We start from the raw sequence: 22049 nt of genomic DNA on the forward strand, positions 1-22049 counted from the left end.
GCTCCACCTCCTTCCCTGAGCACGTCGCCGTGTCCTGCTTCTCCCCCATCCGTCCCAGCGCTTGCGCCCTGAAACTGTTGTTTCGCGAGGCAAGCGCTGGGAGAGAGGGGGGAGGAGGAGGAACGCAGCACGCTCAGGGAAGAGGCAGGGCCGAGGTGGGGATTTGGGGAGGGGTCCAATAGGGGCAGGGAGGGGGTGGAGTTGAGGCGGGGACGGAGGGGACGTGGGGACGCGAGCACCCACCAGCGCCAAGGAAAGTTGGCACCTATGCTCAGAACATGGCTACCCCTGACTCCCAGACCAGCTGTCTGGGCTCCTCTCTTCAAGCTGGGCTGTGCCTGCCCAGCTTCCCACTGCCAGCCAGGCTGCTGCCTAGAGGCTCCTCCTGGGAAGCCTGGCTGCCCTCACCCCCTGGCTCATGGCTTCCCAATGCAGCTTGGGCACGGAGCTCCCCGCTGGGAGCCCAAGTCTGAGGCACTCCCAGGAGGGAGCTGCTTGTGGAGCTGAAAGCCCAGGCTCTCAATCCCCCACACTGCCCCTCTTAAATTGGTGGAAGCTCTCGTGGTGAGGATCCGCACCATCAACAGAGGAAGGGTAGTGTGGATATGAACCACTGGGATAATTGCTATGGTGGCTGTAAGTCGACTTGACATAGGTCAACTTATGTTTCTAGTGTAATCGTGCCAAGGAATTGGGGAAAATCTGGAACACTTCTTATTTCTATGGTGGGGGGAGGGAGAAATAGCTGGGGAGTAGTGCCCCCTCTTAGCAACAGTCCCCACTTAATGATCCAGTGCGTAGAAGACCAAGTTTTAAAGAGTATGTTTTCAAATTGAGTCCTGTATCCAGTGTGTGGCTGCTGTTCCGAGTTTTCCTGTCTAGTTTATAAAGTGTTTTTTAAATCCATTAAAGTTTCTCTTGACACGGTTAACCCCTGACAAAATTACATATTGCTCCTGACACAGCTCTGCTGGATATAATGGAAATTATCAAAAGAGTATATGGAATGATGTGCATTTGTTCAAAAGGTGATAGCTTAATTTTCAGGATTTCATTCCTAGGACAGCTTACTGGAAAGAACAATTTACAGTACATAATGCTAGAGGTTTACTAATGCTGTAATCACAAGGTACAGACAGATTATTGTTGGCAGGAAATGAAATGTGAATGCAGCTGCTGATGTCACAGGGGTGCAATCTTAGTTTGCTGTAGAGTAAAGGATATGAATAAACTAGTAAACTGATCATAAGTGTCTCAGTGCTTTACATCTGAACTACTGTACGCTTCTGTAGTACAGAAGCATAACAAGTATGGCCCAAATCCACTCCTGGGAATGGCATCTGCCACAGAGTACTGTTGCTTTAATCAGGATGTAGATAAAGCAAAGAGACCGTCTAATCTGTGACAAACAGGTGCAATTTTTTTCTTTAATAAACTTCATATAAACAAGATGTATAATCAGATATGTCATACTATTGCAGACTAACATTTAGAAACAGTTTTTTGCAAATGAATCTACTGATTACATCTCTGGAAGACTTTTTTATAACTATACTGAGATGCAACTGATTTGAAACAACTTTTAGTATAGTTAAGTAGAATTCAGGCATGACAATCTTGAAATTATCTGACTGTTTTATCTGTTTGCAGGTAGGGTTGAAAGGAAACAAGTCAAGAACCTGAGATGTAGCTGCATGAAGGGTGTGCAATGAAGAAGTCATAGTAGAACTCACTTGGTCTTGGCAATGGAATTGCAATAACTAAGGGTTGGCTACAGTGAGATTTATTGCATGGCAAGTTGAGGTATGCCACACGCTAATTGGCCATGAGGACCCCACTACTGTGCACTAAAAGTTATGGCCATTTAGTGTGTGGCACGTGCTGGTGTGGTGTAAATTTACATACATTTTCCATGTAGACAATCTCTTAATGTATAAAAGGCACACACCTAAAAAACAAATTATAAAGGACATGCTTCCAAGAACAGACTAAAACTGTTTGTGGCAATAGGAATAATCTAAAAGTCGTCATGATTTCTAAAGCTGAAGAGAGAGAGGGTATAACTCCTTCATCCACTCTAGGCCTGATGTTTCACTCTAAAATTTGCACTTATCTTGCATTCTTACCTATTTGCATTAACTATGGCTCTAAGCAACTTCATAAAATCTCAGGCCAAAAATGACCGCTGTGATCAGCTAGTCTGCCTTCCTGCATATAACACAGGCCATAGAACATCCCCAAAATAATTCCTTGTAATCCCTGATTTATGTGCACGTGCCTAGATGTGCCACTCTTTGTGCGCATACAGATTGCAAAAACCCATACAGTAGTGCATGTGCAAAACAGGCCCATGCACATCTCTGATTGGGGCTGAAAATCAGGCCCTCTATGTGCATTAAAAGTTTACTGCAACATACTGAAATATTTGGAACAAAGATTGTGCGTTCCTTCCAAAATGAACCTCCCTCCATATTTTATTTTTTGTAAACATTTAACCCTAAACCATTCTTACAATTCTTTTCAGCTACAAACTATTGGGGATGGGATGGGTTGATGCAGTGACTGGGTGAATGAAACAGTCTGTTCATTTATTGTTGAATGTAGAACAGCACGAAGTCTAACAAGAAACCAACTTGATTTCAGCTAAAATTTCTCTCAAATAGTGAACTCTTCCAGGAAAGCTTGAAGCTAACTAACATGAAGATTGACTTACTCAGAGCTCTGCATAGAAGTTATCTACAGAGCTGCAGTTTTAGTATCTAGTTTATCAATGTGTGATTCTTCTCTGGCCTCTGAACAGATCATTTGGTTTTCAGTCATTTTCCATTAGAACTATTTGCCATATTACAACAATAAATAAAAAATACTCTCCAATAGTAAAAACTACATAAAAATCCTTTTTCTTTTTTTTAAATTTTATTACAGTTTAGACTAAGGAACTATCAAGCAGGACTTTACATAGATCTTTGTGTGTATCGTTTGTAAATCGCATGGAAAAGAGATGCACTAAATGTGGAATTGAAATATAAATACTACTTTGTACTTGCAGGTACAGTTCTCTTTCTAAAACTGCATTTAAACTGCTTCTATAAACTGTTTTCACATTGCACTAATTTCCATGTTAGCCTGTATGTGAAGACATTCTGTTTAAATTAAGGGCTTGTTTATACAGGGAAAATAGCCTGGAATAGCTATTCTGCACTAGCTACTCATATGGACACTTCGCAATTTAGTTTAATCCACTTTGGAAATGACTTTCAGTGCTGAAAAAGAGTCCACACAGAAAGCAGGTGTTGAATAGCTAGTGCGCTTTCAGTTCACACCCTAGTTTATTTTGCAGTAACTTCCCTGTGTAGACAAGCACTTAGTATTTCATCCTTCCTTACCTCAAGTTAATCCTGATCTCTTTAGTTAAATGAAGCAATTTTACAGCATCTGTCTTTTCTGTGCCCTTAAGAATTTTGTCTACTCTCTAACAACCCCTCCTAATTTATTGATCAAAGAACACAGATTGTATCGTACATATTTGAAAGGAAGAACCAAAAGAAAAGCAACACCCCTCCTTTCAATACCCTCTGTGTAAAAAAACAAAACTAACCAAAAAAAATAACCTTCTACAACTAATGTTTTCTTGATTAGTATTTATGTAATGAGCACCTTTATGGTCCTATACTAATACTCTTTGCCATAGACACATTGTTTTACATTCTTTTGTATTAAATTGCATCCAGCTAATGTGACAAATGAAGTTGGTGTGATGCTCATCATCCAATCCATTTTGGTGCTGTCTCTGGCTGTTTTTGCTAAAACTGTTGGTGAAATATGTGCTAATGTTGATACTTAAATGGTCATCAGACTAATTTTAGGTGAATTCCAGATTACCCTGAGGTGTGAAATTTTTTTTTCTTTGCGTGCTTGTCAAGGTGTGCAAAGAGCAATGCTTGTTTGGGCAGTTAGGTGTGATACAGAAAAATCACTTGTTTCTGCTTTAGTAAAAGTCTTTTAGATTCTTTTTATGGACAAGCTTTATTTTTATTTTTGTCATGCCTTACTTTTTGATAGGAGACACGTGTGTAAGCCAGTCTCCTCTGTTGTGATTTGATTTTAAATGTCACAAATCGCCTTCTCCAGCAGCCAAACACAATGCCAGAAAGTTCAAAGAATGTAGTTCTGCATGAGGCTCAAATCTTGGTATAGCTAATAGTGCTTCATGGAGCTATCTTGTAACTATGGCAATTTACCATGCCCAGGAATCACTTGATCAGGCATTGCTGTGGTAATCATGGCTTGGTGAGGTCACAGAAGGATGGTGGCAGTTACTCCCTTGTGGCAGGGAGTTGTCAGGGGGCGGGGATGGGGCCTGCACCCTGTGCATCCCCAGCCCACTCCCCATGGGATGGGCCCTATACACGTGCACAGGAGCCAACAGTGGCAGCTCCAGCTCCCAGGTCCACCTGCTGCTGCTTCACTGTAAAGAAGATAAGCTTTTCATAGCTATTAAATTATACATTGGCTGGGGGTGGAAATAACTATTTTGTGATTTGTGCCTCACCGTTAAAAAAAAGTCACTAGTCGCCACGCAAGCCAGGCTCACAGAAACTGGGGAACATACAATTAGTGACTACTTATTTGTTTTGGCCTCTGGTGGTCACTTAAACGTACTTGTGGAAAACTAGTGACTTGATTGTCAACTTGTGTGAACCAGCTGGCAGAAGCAGAGATATAATCCAATTCCCCAAGGCAGCAGTCAGCTGCCTTAATCATGAAATCATCTGTGCACAGGCAACCTTAATTCAGGCAATTCCTAACTTTTGAATGTTTGACTTAGCAACCTAAATAAAGTTCTTATAACACAGTTTTTGTATTTTCCTGGTTTTCTGAAACTGAAAAGACAGAAGTTTCATCATGTGGCATAACTGACACCCACATGGGTCATTAGCACGGTTGGAACACTTAGATCAACCGTTCCAACCTCTGCTCTGTAAAGTAAAAGAGTATCTGACAGCAATAGTAGATTAGAGAGACGAGGTGGGTGAGGTAATACCTTTTATTTCACCGACTTCTGTTGGTGAGAGAGACAAGCTTTCGGGCTCCACAGATCTGTTCTGGCTGGGCAAGGAGTAGTCCCAGGCCCGGTCTTCTCCACTCCCATTCGTCCCTTCCCCTGCTGCCTGACTTTTTGCCCAGCCAATCCCAGTTCTCCCACTGCATCCTGGCACCTTGTCAAGATGTCTCCCTCCTCCCAGGCTCCTTCTCCCAGTATACTCCCCTGCTCCCACCTTTCCCCTCTGGTGACTTTTGTCCCCTCTGCATTTGAATTGGGCAGCTTCCTCCTCCATATTGCGAGAGTCCAGAAGGGAGGCATTGAAAGCCCAAAAAATTCAGCCTGCGGTGGGCACCTGGCATGGAAAATTTCAGCCCAAACAGTTAAAGTTTGGCAAAGTTGTAAGTTACTGCAAACAAGGTCTTGTAATGGGAAGTGGCAGGCAACCTTAACAATAGGTGGCGCTACCAGCCCTGCATATAACGTTTAGATCTATGAGGAATCTGGGTCACACTTAAGTAAGTGTTTGTGAGATTTGCCTGTAATACAGGGGTAGTGATTTCTCCCTCTCTGTGTCTTTGACTTGCGGATAAGAGAATGAATGTGCCATTACTGATTATATTGAAAATCTATAATCAACTACACGTGCGTGCTCGTGTGCACATTTGTTTATTACTGTGAATAGTTTGCATGGATAGAATAGTGCTGTGTATTTATATTACAGTCACACCTACTGACCTAATGGAAATTAGGTTCCCATTGTGCTAGTTATTGTACTAACACATAGTAAGAGACAGTTCCTGCCCCACAGAGCTTGGACAAAAGGTGGGAGAGGAAACAAACAGATATGAAGTGATTTGCCCAGTTTCACACAGCAGGTCAGTGGAACAGCTTAGAATGGAACACATTTCTTTGTTCCCAGTCCAGAGCCCTGTCCACTAGACCACACTGGCTCTCACACTAACCTTGTATGGACCTTTACAAAGACTTGAAAAAACAACAACCCCAAATCCAAAACTAAATGGTCTTGTCCTTGAGGCACTTACAATCTACATCAAACAACTTTAGACAATGAAGATGATAAATAAAGGAAGGGAAAGGTGTGAAGAGTTAAATATCTTGTCACTGATGACTCTCAACTCGGGAGTGTAAGTTAGTGATGGAAATCAATATTAAAAGTTTGTTTTGGTTTTGAGGAGCAATTTGAGGATACTGAGTGCACTGGAAGAGGGATATCATTTGGTTAGGTGGAAGGAAGATAGATTTGCGGTCGGAAGTTATGTGAAGGACATCTTCAAACTCACTGGCCTTGTTCCCCTCTTCATTGCTCTTAGAATAATCCTCCATGGGAGGAGGTGGAGATGGTTCCGTTCTTAGACAGACCTATGTAGGCTGGCTGGATCAGGTCCTCTAAATCAGAGTATCGACATGTGGGTTGAGACCCAAAATTGGGTCATGAGAATGTGTCAAAGGGTCACTTGGGAGCCCGGGTGTGTGTTTCCCCTGGAGGGGACTAGGCCCTGGGAGGTGCGAGGTTGCAGATCCCACCCTGCACTCACTCCACAGCAGTGGCTCCGCTGGGCTGGCTGAGCTCAGCTTGACGCTCTGTGCATTGCATCCTGGTGCACGGTCACAGTGCCTCCATAATGACGACGGGGAGAGGGGGAAGCCGGCAGGGCCAGAATTAGAGTGAGTGGTGCAGTGACCCCCAGGCCACAGCACAACTCTCACAAATCTGCCCACCAGGCCAATGCTGTGTGGTACTGCCACCTCTGGGGTTGCAGCGCCTCAGCTGAGGTGGGGAGCCGAGCCACGCCAGCCCTGCAGGGCAGGAGCAGCCAGTATGGTATGCACGGTGTACTTACTGAGTACTTATTACATTACTGTGTATTATATAGTGTGGGTAGTAAATATTTAGTAAACCAGATGTTTTCTTGCATTGAAGCTATTTATTGGATCGCAAAAGGGCATCAAAGTTTACAAATGGGTCATGAGCCAAAAATTGCTGAGAACTACTGCTCTAGATTCTTCCTGCAGGAATATTTGGCTGGGTATGGGAAATTTCCATGTTAATAAGGTCAGCAGTCTGAGCCCCATCCGTTCTGTGATACTTGCACTTACATGTGATATTGGCAGGTGATCTGGCCTTTTCTCTGGAAAACACAAGGCTGTGGATCTTGAAGCGTTGCGAGCCCTTGGAATGATACTCTGAGCATCACAGTTTTGGAACCTCTCTATGCTTCTCATGATAGAAACTGAAGGCAGCTGAAGAATTTTAGCTGAGCTGTTACCATTCATACAGTGGCCACCAGAGACCTCTGTCCAACTAGCTGAGCAGGCAGCACTCTGGGGAAAGTCTCTCTCTTTTCCTGCTCTGTGCCAAGGCAGCATTTGTTTGATTTCTTTTTGCAAGGTGGAACCCATACCTGCCTAGCCTCAGGTCCTGTTAACTTAGACAGATTGGAGACTGTTCCCACTGCAGCTTGGATGCCCTTGGTGAATGGGGCTGAGAGGATGTAAATAAAAATTTGGAAAAATATTTATTTTGTGTCCGTTCTTCAAATGGCAGAGAGAAACCTTTGTGTAGCGGTGGTGGGATCACCCAGGAGGAGACGCCTATGCTTTTCTCCTGCCTATTGCAGGCAGGTAGGTGGAGCCTGCCTCGAGAGAGGATAGGACTGGACTGGAGTTTCCCCTGGATGAAGGGGAGCATACTGATGTTGGAGGGGATGATGAGGATGTACAGGGTCAGATACCGAAAGGATGATATGCCAGTGGCTAGAGGTAATGAAATCCTTCTCTGGAGGAAGTGGCCTCCAACTCCATTTTTGTGAGCGTTTTCTGATGGTTTCAGGTTAAGGTTTTACCCTGGCACCTGTGTGCACAGGAATGGGGAGCAGGATGTCAGGAGGACTTTTCCATCATGCGTTCAAAAGTCAAAAGTCCTGCCCAAAGAACACAGAATAAGTATTGCTTTAAATTACATTTGTGGGGGAGAAGTCCCATGATTTTTGAGCTCTGGAGATGAGCAATGCTGAGCCCAGCTATCCTTGTTATCCCCCTTTGCCTCATTCTCCAAAGTTTTGTACTACGTGTAGACTTAAGATATGTCTACACATAAAACACTACAATGCCATAGCTGCACTGCAGTAGTGCTTCAGTGTAGACACTGTTGTGCTAGGAGGAGTTCTCCCATTGCTCTAGTTAATCTGCCTCCTTGCAAGGGGATGATAACTAGGTCAACAGAAGAATTCTTCCCTGACCTAGCACTGTCTACACTGGGGTTAGGTCAGCTGAGCTACATCTCTCAGGGTTTGGACGTTTCACACCACTGTGAGACATAGCTATGCAAAAGTAAGTTTTCAGTCTAGACCAGCCCCTTCTTTCTAAGTGTCTCTGATGGAGCTGAGCTTTACGAAAATGCTGGCTGGGATGAAATATAAACATTTTTACCTGCTTTTTTCATCACAGTTTTGAATTTTTCTCAACCAGCTCTGATTTCATCAGACTACTCTTGTCTCTTACTTCTGTCAGTGTTCACTTTTGTCTTGTACAATGTTGAGTGCTTTGTTAGAATTAAGTGGCAATAAATAATAGTTGGGGAGGGACTCCTCACTCTTTTTTTTTCTTTTTTTTTTCTGTTAGGAAGGAGGGTTTATAACTTATAATCGCTTATTAATCTTTTGCATGCCTCTATTTTTGTGCAGTCTAGATCTTGCTTGTAAGCTTCGTCTTTCATATGAGCTGCTGACTAGTAGATTTCTGACACACTTGAAGCCCCGCCCCTCTCTAGCTTCTGGAAGGAAGAATGGATTTTTTTTTCTCACTTCTCCTTCTGCTTTTCACCCAAATTACATTTCTCCACAGAGTTTCATTGCTGCTGTGACTGGGAGGTGTGAGGAAAAGATGTCTGATACTTTATCAGTCCTACAGCCTTTGCATTTAGGGGAATTTCTCCCCTGTAAATAACTCCAGTACCTGCATGTGGTGCTTCTACTCATAGTTTTTCCCTGCCAGATGCAGCAGCAATTTGAAACTGACGTGATTTTTTGACACACTCACTGCTGCCCACATGTTTCTGAATAACAGCAAAGAATCACAGCTTATATTTACCATTAATATAAAGTGTTCTGATCTGCGGCTGTTTGGCAAAAGCTCTGACCTGCAGCAGAGGATTTGCAGGGGTTTTTATGCAGACTCAGGAACAGCAGTGCATAAGTTTACACTCTTCGCATTTGTAAGATTTTTAAATGAAAGCTTAAATTGTACAGAAAATGATGGGTTAGGCCCCTATGAGTACTGGGGAAAGCTCCCAGTTTACCAGCGGGGAGTAGCCAGGTGGGTTTTCAAGCCCTGCTTATTATTTACATAGCACCAACAGCAGTCTAGGTGCTATGCAGACAAGTCTGAAGAGTACTAGCTCCTTAAAATTTGCGGTCCTCTTATTTGCCAGACATGTGATCAAAAGTGTGTTTAGTTCTGTCAATCTAGGCAGCAAAACTGAAACAACCATTCCTGGGTAGCAATGCAGATAGGGTTGCCAGGTGTACAGTTTTTGACCAGAACACCAGCTCGCAAAGGGACCCTGGCAGATCCAGTCAGCATCACTGACCGGGCCGTTAAAACTCTGGTCGGCGGTGCAGCGGGGCTAAGGCAAGCTCTCTACCTGGTGTGGCTTCGTGCGGCTCCCGGAAGCAGTGGCATGTTCCCCCTCCGGCTCCTAGGTGGAGGTGCGGCCAGGCGACTCTGCAGACTGTCCCATCTGCAGGCATCGCTGGCACAGTTCCCATTGTCTAGGAGTGGCTAATGGGAGTTGCAGGGATGGTACCTAGGAGCCGGAGGGGGGACATGCCGCTGCTTCCAGGAGCTGCTTGAGGTAAGCACTGCCCAGAGCCTGCAACCCTGACCCCCTCCTGGGCCCCAACCCCCTGATCCGGCCCTCCAAACCCCTCAGTCCCAGCCTGGAGCCTCCTCCTGTACCCCAGAGCCCACACCCCCAGCCAGAGCCCTCACACCCCTCCTGCATCCCTGCCCTGGCCCTGAGCCCCCTCCCACCCTCCAAACCCCTCGGTCCCAGCCCGGAGCACCCTCCTACACCCCAACCCTCTCAGCCCCACCCCAGAGTCTGCACCCCCAGCCAGAGCCCTCACACCTCTCCTGCATCCTAGCCCCGGCCCTGAGCCCCTCATGTCCTCCAAACCCCTTGGTCCCAGCCCAGAGCACCCTCCTGCACCCCAAACCGCTCATCCCTGGCCCCACCCCAGAGCTCCCCCCACCGGAGCCCTTACCCCCACCCATCTCAACCCACTGCCTCAGCCCGGAGCCCCCTCCCGCACCCTGAACTCCTCATATCTGGCCCCACCCTAGCGCCCGCACTCCTAGCCAGAGCCTGAACGCTCTTCCGCACCCCAACTCCCTGACCCAGCCCCGTGAAAATGAGTGAGTGTGTGAGGGTGGGAAGAGCAAGCGACAGAGGGAGGGGGGTCTGGGAGGGGCGGGGCAAGGTTGTTCAGTTTTGTGTGAGTAGAAAGTCGGCAGCCCTAAATGCAGAATGTAACCAGTTATGATTATATACAACATGATGTGTACTTTTGATAAATTCATATTTGTGTGTGTATGCTGTAGTTAAATAAAAGCCTTCCTGGCCTTTAGTACAGTGCATTTTAAATTGTGTAAGCTAGATACAATTGAAATACTGTGTTTACGGTAAGTTGGATGTGATCCCCTAGGAGTAGTTCTCTAAGTACCAGAAGCCCTTCGGGAAGGGGTTTTTCAAAAGTGTTTAGTGATGCCATAACTTGAATGGAAACGTATGGTAATACATCCGCTGAAGTCAAATTTGTTAAGCCAAAGCTTAGAACTTTCTAGACTCACACCCTAAAGTTTTACCATGTGGCTAAAACACCACAAAAAAAGAATAGGAAGTAAATGTTCCTCCAGAGGTGTGTGGTGGTTTCAGTTAGTTTTACTAAGATTTCTGTGAAATTACACAATTCTGGAATAAAATACTTTGGTTTGTGTTTGCCTTTTTATCTTAGATTTCAAACAGAATTTCAGCAGGTATTTATACTAGCTGTAAAGACTCCTTGGGGCAGGCAGGCAGATGAGTATTCAAAATATTGGGTATTTGTTGTACAGCCACTGCATCGGGAAGCTTTGTGCCTGGAGGAGGTTCTCTTATTAATAATTCAAAGAATTTGGTACTTGAGCTATGTCAGTTCTGCCGAGCATTATATAACTGCAGGTTCTAAATGTGCCGGATTATCCTTCAACAGACATTTGCTAGCAGTCTCCAGGACAAAACTGCTTTTAAGACAAAATTTCTTCCCTGAAGCTAATGGGGATTTTTCCTGTATGCTGTAACACCCTAAAATAAATGGAGACCAGTGATTTGAAATCTGTGTGCAAAATTCACTAATGTACATTGGTGAGCAGCAGCAGAATGCTGTAAGACAAACTTTGTTTCCATCATTGAGAAATCCTGATGCTGTTTGAAAGGGTTTGATTCTTTCTTTGCAAAGAAAGGTTTCAGCCTTCAGCTAGAAAAGCTTCAGATGTAAAGATAAGGAAAAATAGTTGAAGTGAGTACTCTTTATATGATAGTTACATTTGTTTTGTATTAATCTATTTATACTGGTTAGATAAGTTTGGGTTTTTTTAGGCTTGAAAAGAATCTGTTACTATCTCTCCCTCAGTCACGTTGGATGTCAGTAGTGGTGAATTTGTATCTGTTTAATCAAATCAAAACTCTTGTCAGCATAGAGATCATTCTTGGTTATTAGCTGGTTATTAAAGAAAAGCAAATTTGCCTATCTTTCACTACGGATTTATGTTTTAGTATATGTATTTAACTTTTTCATAGCATATGAATATTTTAAATGGAAAATTTATATATGTGTGTTTTAAGAATCTAGGGACACTTGATTGCAGACTTTATAGGAATGTTTTTAGCTTGGTAGCTTATTCTGTGATTTATTTATTTTTTTCAATTAAAATCAAACAGCCTCCTAACCACATGCTTTAGGATGAGCATCCTTTCAGTCTACATTTGATACATATCATAGAAGCTTCATGTCTTTCTTCCTTTTGTGACATTTCATTTAATAGCTGTTTTAATGTATAAAAATATAGGCTTGTTTTACTCACTAGGACTTTACCTTACTTTTTTCTTAACCCGTTCTACATAGGTGGCAACACATGTCAACAGGCCATGCATGGTATCATATGTGTGACTGCATGTTTCCCATAGTGCCATCTAATGTAAAGGAATGCCCTCACGCCTCCCAGCAAAGCTTTCTTAAATGTGACCTGTACACTGGGTTGAGAGATCCATCAGCTTTAGAATGCTCCAAAGAGACTATGGAAGGGATATTGAACACACGCTTGTAATACTAGTGGATTTTTATTTCTTCTATTTGTGGATTACTTATATGTTGCAATGCTGAAGAAATAAGCAGGTGAAAAAGAGGGTAGGGAACAAAACTAAGCAGAATATAAATACAATATTGGTGTCAATGAGGATTGGGAGTTGTCTAATAGTTGTAGAGCCTTGCCTGTATAGCCAAGATACCTACCATCGGTACCATGCTACAGCTTACCTGCTTTGCTTATCAAAGGTTTATGACTAAATTGTTGAGTGAACTCCTTCACAAGAGTATTATACGGCTCATTGTAAACAAGGGGATCAGTGCAATGTAATTTGCAAATTGGGTCCGGTTCGAGACTGGGTGGAAGATAAACTCAGTTGTACAAGAAAATGTTGCAGCACAACAGAGAAATGTTGAGAGAATGCTACAGCATTTTTGTCTGCGTCCCTTACCCTTTACATTGTAGCATTTATTTTGTTACTCTGAAAAGCACAGAAGATATTTTGAACAGGGAATATAAAGTTCTGTTTGCTTTCTTGCAGATGAACTGCTATGGCAGGAAGTTAAGGCGGACAGGACCTGAACAGCTGAACAGTAGAAATGACTTGGTTTCTCCACCCCAGCATTCCAGGGTGAACGGCTGGTCTTTACCACTGCACACCTTTCAGTTTGTTGCTCTGCTGTTTTACACATACCTGGCCATTGTAGGGTTTGGGATCTACATACCTTTGCTTCCCCATGGATGGAAATATGCTGCCTATGCTGTATCCTTTTTTTATTTCCTCTCCTTCCAAGACATGCTCTGCATAGGTTCTGGGTTAAATTTACATATACGCTGCTTATGCTATAAATAAGGGTTAGTGCATTAGAGGAGTGGAGTACGTTTCCCCAGTTGTATATTTAACCACACTTAGTGAGGGTGGTTTTGTTATAGTAGTTCTTATATAAAAAATTCACTTCCTGCAAAAGACCATATTTAAAAAAAAAAATAAAATCTGTCTTTGCCAGCTAATATTGGCTATGACCCCAAGCCCATTAGTCAGTGTGAGTCTATCCATTGACTTCAGTGAGCTTGGATCAGATCATTGATGTGAGCCTTGTTCTAAACTATGAGCTGCTCAGCAGTCAGGTGCGGGGCTATAGATTCTCTACTGCTTTGAAGGACTCTTTTTGGTGTATTGATAAACACTCCCAATCATACACCTCACTTCAGCCCAGAGTTACCTACCTTCCACAGAAATTTGGTGTTCCATCACTTTTTTTTTATTTTTGGAAAATTATTTACATTGGAAATAAAGAACCATAAAACTATTTACGGCAAAGGAATAATGGGCTAATGTGATACTTGGGTTTATAAAGAGGGGAGTAGTGAGTACGGAGTAGGAATAGGGAGCTAATTTTACATCCATGGATGGCATTGGTGAGACAGATGCATACCTCCCAACATTCCCGGTGGCTAACGGGGACAGATCCTGCCCCAGGGAGGATGGGATGGGAGGCCCAAGGGGAAGAGTTGCAAAGCAAACCCACCCCGCACTTACTCTATAGTGGTGGCTCCTGTCCTATGGGGCTGACTGGGCTCAGCTCCAAAGTTCTGAATGAGTGTCAGGCACGAGGAGGAAATGGGCTGGGTAAGGCCTGTGGGAGGTGGGGGTGGGAGCAGGGAGCAAATTAGAGAACAGGGAGAGGATTGCAAGACAGTAGGCGGGGAAGTGGGTTGCAACATGTGGAGTGGGGAGCCAAGCCCAGCCATGGTCAAAGCAGGATAGTCCCATGAAACCCAGGGCTGTTGGGAGGTCTTTAGATGCTAGAATAGTCTGTCTAGTTTCAGTGTCCACGTTTTAATAAGGATGCTGAAGAGGGTGCAAAAAGGAGCCAAAAAATTATTTGAGGGCTGCAGAAAACACTGTACTGTGAGAGATTTAGAGTTCAATCTGTGTAATTTCTTAGACTGAGAGGTGCCTTGATTACATAAGTACCTTCACAGGGAGAAAATAATGGACACTGAAGGACTCTTTCACCTAGCATACAAAGGCATAACAAGAACCAATGGCTGGAAGCTGAAGCCAGACAAATTCAGATTAGAAAGTGTGGCCTTTGAGATACTAAACGGTGGTCCTGGAAGGTGAACATATCAAGAAGAAAATGTGCATTCGATTGAATTGAAGATGTCCCCCTTGAGCAGCACCCTCTGGCTTTTAAACTGAAGTGTTTTTAATCAGCCTGGTCACTATGGGGAGGCGGCACAAGGGGTGCCGCCTCTCACTCCCTCCTCTGCAGCCCTAGGATCTGCGCAGGTTAGAGATGGGTCAATTTCTGATAGTTTTTGGTTCACTGGCAATTCCAACCTTTTTTTAAAAAAAGTTAGTTTTGGGTTGGCCCAAAATCAAATATATATATATATATTCAGCAATCAAAAAGCTGAAATCTTTGTTGTGTGTCAAACTTTTAGTTGGAAGCAAAACATTTTGTTTTGATTTCAGGCATTTTTTAACTTTAAAGGAAATCTCTAAACAAAACGTCAAAAAGCCAAAAAGTCAGTTTCATTACAGACATATCAAAGCAAAACACTTTGATGGGGGTGGTGGTGGATTTTTTAGGGTACTTTATTGACCAGAATAATCCAGCAAAATGTTTTGTCACCAAATCTGCATTCTTTTTTGTTTCCACCAAAAAGAAAGGATTTTTTTTGGCTGACAATTGTGGCCAGCTCTAGCACAAGTCTCAGCTTGGGAATGCTCTGAGCATCTGTTGTGTCATAGGTAAGGATGTGATTTGGTCACGGATTCTGTGACCAAATCACATCTCTGGGACTTCTTCGGCTTCAGCCCCCCATGACGGGGCTCAGGCTTCAGACCCACCATGACCATACCCTGACTCTGTACATTTTTACCATGATTGCTCTGTGAAGTTTGCCTAATTTTACCGTGACACAGTCGTATCCATCGTCAGAGGTAAGGAAGGGGAAAGGAGTTCTGGCTGCTCCCTTCCAGGGTAGTGGGAGCCCTAGCAAGAGCAGAATAAGCGCTTGGCTGACTCTGCCTGAGCCTGGGGGAAGTGCCTAGCAAAGTCCTTCCCTGGCCCAGCCACCCAAGAATGCCCAAGGGAAAGGGGAGGAAAAAAGAAGCTGAGAAACAGTAGCTAGTTACTGCACCCTGACTTTCTGTCCCAGGGCCGACTAAGACACCCTGAGATGCCAAGGTTTCACATGTTAGCAGAGTAAGCTGTGTGCTCCATCCCTTCTCCGTTCCCTCATGACCCTGGGATGCCCTCTGTGCCAGGGGCTGTAGGGAGAGAGAGGTGTAGGAGCACACTACGCTGTTTCCACACCTGCTGAGAAATCCCCAGCTGGGGACTTAAGGCTATGTGCACGCTACAGCTTAAGTCAGTATAAGTTATGTCGCTGAGGAGTGTGAGTAAGCCACCCCCTCAGTGATGTAAATTACACCATCCTATGTGTTGGTGTGGACAGCACTATGTCGGCAGGGGAGCTTCTTCCACCGACATAGCTCCTGTCGCTCACGGGGGCCGGATGGGGGAGCTCTCTCCCGCCGGCTTGGAGCGTCCGCACTAGCAGCAGCATAGCTGCGCCAAAGCAGCCGCAGCGCTCTGAGCTCTGAAGTGTGGCCACGGCCTGCGTGCTCCAAAGAGAGTGGAACAGAAAAGAAAATCTGCTCCCAAGTACCAACTGTAGCCCCCTTGACCTTTGTGAAATCTTCTGTTTGATCCTCAGGCTGGAAAGATTGCCCCCCCCCCGTCCCCCCACTGGTCTAATGCAAAAGAGACTTGGGGCACAACTCTGTGGTGTACTTTTCACTTGCAGTGCTCCTTGACTGAACATTGCAGAATCAAAACGCAACTCAGGAGTAACTGCTCAGAATGGATAGCAAACTTACAAAATGCTAGCATTTTTATAGTGAGCTTTTCAGTAGCATGTAGCAGCTTCTAATCAGATTACTTTACACAGTGCTTGCTCTTCATTATATCGTGAATCGGGGTCTTGAGTTCTATAGTACCTCCAAACAGGGACATTTTCAAACTGGTTTGAAATTCCTGTGACTGAGATGGCAAGGGTGGAGATGGGGGTGGAAGTTAACAATGTTGTGAAAGGGAAAGCATCAATACACCAGTAATTTATGTACTGTTTATATACTAAACACAGATTGTTGCTAGGAAGTGATATGATGTCAATACAGTATTCTTATAACAGCATGATAACTCTTACAGTAAGGGATAAAATACATGTGTAGTCAAATGTGTTTATAATGGAAAACAATGCATTAGTGGTGCCATGTATCTCATCTACTAGTCAAAGTGAGATTTACGTGGGAAACACAATATAATCTTACAACAAAGATTTTTTTGTTTTTTCCTACTTCATAGGAAATAAGAATTCCTTTTAAAAAAAAAAAAAAAAGCTGTTAAATTCAGTTTGCATACCATGTTCACATGTTTGAAAAGAATAAGAGCCTTGCTGAAGTCCACTCTGCCGCGGTCCTTACTGGGTCCTGCTGGTGCTGTCATAGCCGGGGGGAGGGTCCTTGGAACAAAGCAATGGAGGGCTTTTTTTTGGTGGTGGTTGGTTGGTTGTTAAGGAAATTGATATTCTTGCATGTTAGAGAGTGGATTTTAAGGCTTGTTTGGGGAAAAGGAAGGGCTACTGCCCTGAGGTTCAGGTGGGTGTTTCCTGAAAGATCTGAAAAATAAATGACTGTTCGGGGAGCCTGAGAATCCTTGGAATTTTTTTTCTCATTTAGAGAAGGTTCCCCTCCTCTTTTAATAAGTATGACAGAAGTGTATTTCTGCCTTCCCTTCTCTGCCTTCCCGTTACTTCGATAAATTGACAGCTTTTTTTAATCTTGATTTGACTAAAGTTGGGGGTCATTCCCTCTCTGAAAGACTTCCCAAGGTAAGGCCTTTTCATGGTAATATAGAACTAAGGAAGGAGTTGCTTGCTAAATCCCAGTGACCTGGGCAGTGGTGAGAGAGACTGTCTGGAAGTGGTTTTTCCTCCTCTAAAAAAGAGTCCTTTCTCTTGTGCAGATGATCTACTGGCTGGATTTAGTTCATCTAGATCTTGTGAGAAAGGGGTTACACTAAGCACATGGACATCACATTTTCAATGTGTTGTTCTGATCAAATTATGCATTTTATTTCAGATAATAACTAAAAAATTTACAGCATATCTGTGGAACAAACTGAGAGAGATCATACAGATCTCTTTAAAGACCACAATCAAATGAAAACCAATATGCAGATTTTTATAAGACCCTCTCCAGTACAATAGTTCAAGCTAATGTTGCTATGCATCAGTTTGGAGCCTCTGCATAATAAATACAGCACTGCCAACCTTTGCCTTTTAGACTTTAAGGAGGAGTTGATCAAGATAATCCTCTTTTGGCCCTGTCAATATCATTAACAGCTTTAAATGTGAAAGTTGAACCTTTCTTAATCATAGAAAAAGCTTCTTGTTTCCAAATATATAGAAATTTTAGAGGGGTGCATAGACAGAGTGGCTTCTAGAACTTTAATTGTTTTTCAATCTAATAACTAACAAGAATCAAACTTGTGTGTTTTAGAAACAAGTTCAAAACTAAAAGAAGGCTGATTTTAAGTGTCATCATGTTGTTATGTTTCCTGATGAGGTCCAGGAATTGCAAACTAGGACAAAAGATTTCAGACTTCTAATGAAAGAACTGCCAAATATTGGTGCCAAATTTTGGGAAACAATGGAAAATAAAATTTATATTTTTAGTTTTTGACAGCGAAGTAAGAAATGTTTCAGCTTCAAACTGAATTGGTTTATTTGCATTTGTGGAAGAAAGTGGTAGGTCAGATGAGGAGTTCAAACTTATTAAAACAAACTTTTTGCCCCTCTTTATGTTCAAATAAAAAAGAATCTTATAGGGTCTAAGAATTTTGGGATAGATCTACAGCTGGTGTAAATCAGCATATCTCTTTTGATTTATGTGTACCTGCAACGACTTACCTCAGCTGAGGATCTGAGCCTTTATGTATCATTGGAAGTTTTGTTGCTATGACTGCCCTGGTAGGTCAGTTTTTTCATGGGGGTTTATCTTTCTGATGTGTCAGGCTATACTGCATAGTCTAATGTAGCTTATGGTTATCTAAACGAAAATTTTTGGATACTGTATGTACCATTTTGAGAAGAATTTTGCATGCAATGAGTGGGATAGCTGGAAAACCTATGTTTTGTAACATGCAAGGAAATCTGTGTGTACATATATAATGTAGCTGTGTGAGTGTGAAGTATATATGTATGCATTATATATATGAATACATCACTTTTTATATTAAAAATACACATTTATATAATAAAGTGCTGCAATTCCATAAAAACATGGGTTAGGAAAACTAATATTTTAGTCTTCAATAGAAGAAATCTTAAGATTGAGCACTTAATAATGTGACATTTTCTGCATATCTAAGATGTAAAAAGTGTGACTATACAAAGCATACTTCATGAATCTCAGGTACACACAAGTATTTTGGCAAGCTTTTTGTGGCAATAACAACTTGTGTTAAGGCAGGTTACAGGTCATTCTCAGCAATTGTTCCTGCAAGCTTCCCAGTTGCTCCCTTCTAGTGAATAAGAAACTGCATTTGGGAGTGGATCCAGAGTTCAAACTGTGCCTTACAAAGGGTGTGTGTATTGAGGGGGTGAGAGGCGTGTGGCATGCTCTGCATTGGGGTTAAAAAAAGAGTATATTGTATGTATATTTCTTGGCCCATGCACTCGGAGTTCAATCTCTCTGCTTTTTGAAGAATGCTTAGATGATACCTATCACCAGTTGGATGTAGAAGAGCTACTTCCTCCTGAACCTGGGAAACACATCATTGATAAAAATTACTATTTAAAGAACTGCTGGGTGAAAAATTGATCAAGTTATGCATACACAAAGGCTTTTCATTATCTCCTTCTTGAGGCAGGAAGACTTACAGGCCAGGGACACCTTAGAATTCTGCTGGTTGTTTGTCTGTGACTATATCATTTTCAAAATAACTTTAAAAAAGTCATGTAATATATCCTGATGTTGCCTATGAGACAGCCTCAGAGACTAAGATTTAAAACTTTGAAAGAAGATTTAACCCAAATTAGTGCTCTGTTAGAAATATTATATCCAGGAAAATTTTTTGTTCTGTATCATACCAAAAAATGTTCTGTATTACACTGAGTTTCCTTATCTTCTGTTCTCCAAGTTGAAACTGTAGTGCAGACTTGTGAAGAGGCAAAGTCTTGTAACTTCTTTTCTAGCTCTCTGGGCTTTGCTTACTCTTGAATCAGATCTAGCACTGTGATACAGTGCTTGTTCTGTTTCTAATAGAGAAGAATTCTACTTTAAACAATGTAGGAAATTATTGCTTTGGGGCACACAATGAGAGTTCCTGCTCTGGTCAAGAAAACACACCTTCCCATTGTCCTTCTCTGTCATGTCACAGTGTTCATTCTCTTCAAAAGTATTGGTAATTGCTACCATGGTAACAAAACAAAAACATGGTGTGGCAGCTGCTCTCAATGTTTCATAAATGAATTCTGCTCGTTTACTAAACTGCAGCAGTTTGATGACTCTCTCTATGACTTAAGCCTATCACAAAATAATCTATTAACTGTGTGGTGCCCAAGGGTGGGGCGTCTTGACTTTTTTTTTTTTTTTTTTGGATTGTGTGGGTGGGGAGGTAATCATCACTAGAATCAGCCAGTGCGAAAAGATAATCCATTTGCCTCTTGCTGTTGTGTTAGTACTTAGTGATTGCACAATTAACTTCTGTAGCAAGAGGTTGGAATACTTGGGGAGCTGGTTATAGTTGAACTACTTTCTTATGTTGCAAAGCAGCTAGACAAAGTGGTTAGCTAGTTCAGGTGAGACTGAGTGTTCATGCTCTGTATTTGGAATTTTAGTGGTCATGCCATGTGATTTGGGGATGACAAGCTCACCAGGTGAGAGTGTAGGGAGATGTGGAAAAGACAGTATGCGGAAAGTGGGACACAGATCAATCAAGGGTTAGAAAGGGAGCTGCTTTGCAGGCGATAGTTTGACTTGGTTTTTTTGCAATTGAACTTCTTGGAACTGTTTGCTCTATGCCAGGTAAACATGACTTGTGTGAACATTTGTAAATAAATAAATGGGAATAAGAAATACCCTGAATCTTTGTCACTAACTTCATTTCTAACAAGTAACTCCAAAGCCTGGTATGACTACCTCTCAGGAAAGGGGTAACAGTAAGTTACTGACTGCCAGTTCATGTCCCATAGTCTGTGGTTTGTGGCTTCCAACCCATTCTCCTAAAGTCCCACTTAATTAACTGGTTCCAGGAGCTGAGGCTTTAAGGAAAAAAACAAATATCACAAGACTAGTGATCAAATTGAAAGTTGGTAACCTTGGAGTGTGGGTAAAATATGATTCCTATCAGGGCAATGTATTGAAATCCTCTTGGTGTTTTCTCCCAAGATTTCCTCTGTGGCTTTTATCTTGGGAGGGGGTGAATTGAGTCTAAAAAGGTTTCAAGAGTAACTTGAATAGAACCTTGTTAGTTAGTTCCCTGTTAAGTCCAGAGGACTTCTTCATGTTGAAGTCTGAAGGAGTGCCTATTTGTAAATATTAGGCAGTAATTACAGGCATCTGTCACAACTCATAGGCAAGGAATAGAAATGGTCAGAGGCAAAATTACACTGAATTAGGGGAAAGAATCTGAAGATGTGCTTTATGCGGCTGTAGAATAGTTTCTCAAAGGACGTAATGGTGGCCCCAGTGCCATGGGACTTACAAAAATAGCCCGGACGGAACACCAAAAAAATGCGCTGCCAAGAACAATCCTGTATTGTCAGGGGGATTTGAACTCCCTTAGTAGATAAACCTGGTGGTTTCTGTTTCTAACTCTTCTGATACTGTGGCATGCCACTTATTAGTTAAAACTGTGGCGGGGAGGGGGGGCGCAGAGGGGGGAAGGTAGTTGTCCCTTCTGTTAAGATAAAGTAAAACTGAAATGCATTTTAATAATTTGTAATATTGAAAATGCGTACCGGCAACGGGGAGGCGAGGGAGAGAAGGAACATAGGCCATGGAAGTTAGACCTACATTTCTTCCATTTTACAAGTCATAGTGCAGTTTATCCTTCCTTTGTCTTCAAAAATACAACCACTGAATAAGGGGGGCGGGGGAGTCCTTAAAATGGCACAGGAACACGTGTTGGGCAAAAGCTTTTGAAAGGGGTACGTCCTAGATCTTCATCTTTGCGTGTTTTCTTTATCCTCAAAACTTAATTTCTCCTTAACTAACAATAACGCAGGTGATCGGTGTCCTTTTTGTGCATCACTTAGTTGCTCACCTTGTTGCTATCACCATTGACCCAGCAGATCATAATGTGCTGGCCAAGAAAAACTACAGCAGCCCCATGCCAGTCTTTGACAGAGGCAAGCACAAGCATGTCATTCAGAACCAGCACTGTTATCTCTGTGAAGTTGACGTGTAAGTTTATGCAGTAAAAACATATCAAAAAGATCTGGATTGTTTTTCTTTAAATCCAGAGATGTTTTATATTTTTCTTTGCTGTTGTGAAGTCATTTTCCTGCTGGCCAGATTGGAGAGAAACTGACCTGTTAGTAAGAAATTTGTGGC

General features: G+C 42.7%; 1 protein-coding gene across 1 annotated transcript in view; it reads left to right on the forward strand.

The window, feature by feature from the left end:
- LOC311517142 (palmitoyltransferase ZDHHC11-like) overlaps positions 1-22049 on the forward strand; it is a gene marked incomplete at its 5' end in the record, with an annotated part of 88803 nt that overhangs the window by 29141 nt on the left and 37613 nt on the right. Inside the window, 2 exon segments of the mRNA XM_084621708.1 lie at positions 12954-13175; positions 21721-21899. Coding sequence (XP_084477834.1) covers positions 12954-13175; positions 21721-21899 — 401 coding nt within the window.

Source organism: Lepidochelys olivacea (assembly GCF_965140295.1).
Source record: "Lepidochelys olivacea isolate rLepOli2 genome assembly, chromosome: 2".
Classification (NCBI taxonomy): Eukaryota; Metazoa; Chordata; order Testudines; family Cheloniidae; genus Lepidochelys; species Lepidochelys olivacea.